The sequence below is a fragment of the Triticum aestivum genome, chromosome 1B (assembly GCF_018294505.1).
Source record: "Triticum aestivum cultivar Chinese Spring chromosome 1B, IWGSC CS RefSeq v2.1, whole genome shotgun sequence".
Lineage (NCBI taxonomy): Eukaryota > Viridiplantae > Streptophyta > Magnoliopsida > Poales > Poaceae > Triticum > Triticum aestivum.
Genome location: NC_057795.1, coordinates 110966302 through 110969855, shown reverse-complemented (window position 1 = coordinate 110969855; position 3554 = coordinate 110966302). Strand labels below are relative to the sequence as shown.

Below are 3554 nucleotides of genomic sequence, written 5' to 3'. Positions count from 1 at the left end.
ACCAGAGGAGTCCAAAAAGGCCACCAGAGTAGCTGCCCCTAGGACAAGAGGCCTAGGTTGTGGTCACATTCGCACGGAACAGCGTTTTACACGCATCCAACAAACCAAAATGGTCAGATCTGGACACTGGACGGCCGAAAAAACTGATAGCGTGAGAAGGCTCGGTTTAGGTTCAGTTATACTGTCCTAAATTGCGCTCCATTTAAGAGATTGCCTCAAAAACTTCCTCTTTTTTCCAGGAAAGGTGTCAACACAACATTTTCTTGCAAGGAGAGTTAAGGATTTTTTTGAAGCCTCGAAACGTAGAACAATTGTTCTACACTAATTTATATTAGTATAAATCAGTATGCTGAAACAAGGGTGGGAAGAAAAAAAGAAACAAAGAAAAGCTAACTAAGTAAGAGGGCCTACAGACCAATCAACCTATGTTAGCTCTATGAAACATGTAACTCATTCAGAGGTTGACATTGATCCAGTTCTGCAGACAAGCAACATACTTGTCTTTTAACTCTGTATAGAAGCAAGGATATGCCCTCTTTGAAGCATCTCCTCCAAGAAGTGACTGAAGGTTGACATTCTTGAAGATTTTTCCATTACGTTGCAAACAAATATGCCAGCCTCCAAGAATAAGAAATTAAAGGCTAATTTCTGTAGGCATAGTTTCCAAAAGAAGCAAAAAATCATCATAAACCAAAGTACCTCAAAGGTGTGCCAACAACTGGAGGTATAGTTTGATATGTTGGTTTTTTTTATAGCTTACCACATATGCCAGGTGGCAACTGGAGGTATAGTTACAATCCCAAAGAAGACGCAAGATGGTTTCTTCAGCAAGCTGGTTAAAAAAAACTTTCTCTTCACCATAGCTCCAGTGTTAAGGAATATCATTACTGGTATCTTCGACCAAAGAAAACTGGACCGCGGAGAGCTGAAAAGACGCCTATAATAATTCGGTTATATAAGCTTTTAGATGGTCGCGACGCACAATGAAACCCTCGTCTTGTTGAAGCTGACAGTTCCTCCTTTTCGATGTTTTTGATCTGCAATCAAATGAAATAACTTGGTATTATTATCACGTTTTTCATATAGCTCTTACTTTTGGCCGTCAAGTCCATTTAATTTCTTCCTCGCGCAAAACAAAACAAACACCTGAATGCAAATGATTCGCCCTACCAAAAATCTCTACTCAAATTAATCACCTCCAATTACCCGTCCAAACACCACCACCACCACCACAACCCTACATTATTCATTAGATCGACATTGCGGGGTTTCTGGTTCACGGCCTAAGCATTCCGCTCCCAGATCAAAATCAAGAGGTGTGTGAGCAATAAAATAGTAACAACATATGACATTGTTCCTTGTGTACTCCTACGGCAATCCTCGCCGACTCCCTACCTCACCTCGCACGGCCAGCACATTTCTTGCAGTGAACGGACACATGCCTTGCCACTCACATCACTCACTCCTACTACTGCTCCAGTCGTCTCTCTCCGGTGCCCACCTGTTATAAATACCACCCACATCTTTTGTCTATTCAGCATCCAACAAGGCCATTCACCTCGAGCAGGGAGAGTAAAGGAGCGTGCGCAGAGAAAGGAGTGAAGAGAGGCAGGCCCCAGGCCATAATTCTCACTCTCAGCAGCCAAATCAAGGACAGGCAGGCGCAGAGCGGAGGACCAAGCTCGCAATGGGCATGGGCACGGGCATGGCTTCTCCCTTGCTTTCCTGCGCCATCATGGCGCTCCTGGCCTCCGTGCTCCCCCCTCCATCCGTCGCCGGCGACCCCGACCTGCTCCAGGACATCTGCGTCGCCGACCTCTCTTCCTGTAAGCTGCCACAGCCTGATTCCGTGCGTGCTCTCTGCTGCTCACAGGTCAGAAAGATGGCGCAAATTAACAATCTTGGACTTGTGTGCAGCCGTGAAGGTGAATGGGTTCGCGTGCAAGGCCACGGTGACCGAGGACGACTTCTACTTCAAGGGGCTGGGCGCCGCCGGCAACACCAACACCACCTACGGCTCCGTGGTGACCGGCGCCAACGTGGAGAAGGTGCCCGGGCTCAACACCCTGGGCGTTTCCATGGCGCGCATCGACTACGCGCCCGGCGGGCTCAACGCGCCGCACACCCACCCGCGTGCCACCGAGATGGTCTTCGTCCTCGAGGGCGCGCTCGACGTCGGCTTCATAACCACCGGCAACAAGCTCGTCTCAAAGACCATCAGCGCCGGCGACGTCTTCGTGTTCCCGCGCGGCCTGGTCCATTTCCAGAAGAACAACGGCGCCGGCCCCGCCTCCGTCATCTCGGCCTTCAACAGCCAGTTCCCCGGCACACAGTCCCTCGCCATGACGCTCTTCGCGGCCACGCCGCCGGTGCCTGACCACGTGCTCACGACGGCGTTCCAGGTCGGCACGAAGGAGGTGGAGAAGATCAAGTCCAGGCTCGCCCCGAAAAAGGCCTGACTAAACAATGCTGAGTACTCCTAAGATGTTTCTTCCGAGTGACATGATTTGTATTTCTACTCACTTTTACTTACCTGCGTTGTTTTCTTGATTTGTTGGATCCTCATTGTATTGTGTAATACTGCCCTGCAGCAGCAAGTACAAAAGCTGGTAGGTCTGTGCTGCTTGTAATAATAAGATCAAGTCATTTGTTGGTTCTAAATCTAATCATTCCATCATTATGGTTGCAGCAGCTTCACAACTCAAGAACCGTCCCCTCTTTGTACTTTTTATCGATTCTATTCTTTGCTTCTGCGTTGGAGATATGATAACTCCGACAACAGAAAAGAACCTTTGTGGCCCTGCAAACATGCGGAATGAGTAATCCGACGACCAACATAAAGAACCACCAATGCCACATTAGAGCATATCTAGTAGAAAATGTAGATGTAAAAATACCGAACTTTTGCATCTCCGAGAGCCAAAAAAAACCTCTCAGAAAAATTACATCTCCGCCTTCCGGAGATGTAAACTACAACACCTCGCAGGAGATGTAAAAATGAGACCGCCCGCCGGATACCCAACTTGTCTTTCCTTTCCTTTCTGCGCGACCAGCCGCCACCCGCCCGGCTCTGCCGCTAGCCAAATCCGCACCAAATTGCCGCCGCCCACAGCCGCCGATTCACTTTCGGCTGCCGCCGAACGAAGCTTCTCCGGCTGATGCGGCTGGCCTGAACGCCTTCCCCGGCGAGGTCTACGATGGGCTAGGCTTCTTCCTACCCTAGACCCTCCGCCGGAGTTAGTGGAGGCGCACCACTCCGCCCACCCAACGGCCGTGAGGCTCGGCCATTATTCTGGCCGTGTGAAGCCGCCCACCGGCTGCACCGAGCTCCCGACTTCTTCTCTGCCGACGTGCGGTCATCTCCTCTGTCGTGCAGTCGCCGCCGCTCGCACCCTCCGCCGCCGACGGCTGCCCAACCCGTAGCCGGCCGATTTCGTCCACCCCACAAGCAAGGTGTTCGACGAAATTCCCGAAGGTAAAAAAACGATGAAACTTGATGGTTTTTTTGTTGGGATGGAAAGTTAGTTTGACGGTGATTTTCTGCATTGCAGATG

General features: G+C 50.1%; 1 protein-coding gene across 1 annotated transcript; it reads left to right on the top strand.

Annotated features, from left to right (window-relative positions):
• The first annotated feature begins 1526 nt into the window (after positions 1-1526).
• On the top strand, positions 1527-2705 carry LOC123087718 (germin-like protein 5-1). The gene is made up of 2 exons (XM_044509819.1): positions 1527-1826; positions 1918-2705. The coding sequence occupies exons 1-2, from the start codon at positions 1688-1690 to the stop codon at positions 2457-2459; spliced, it is 681 nt and encodes a 226-aa protein (XP_044365754.1). The 5' UTR covers positions 1527-1687; the 3' UTR covers positions 2460-2705.
• The last annotated feature ends 849 nt before the right edge of the window (positions 2706-3554 follow it).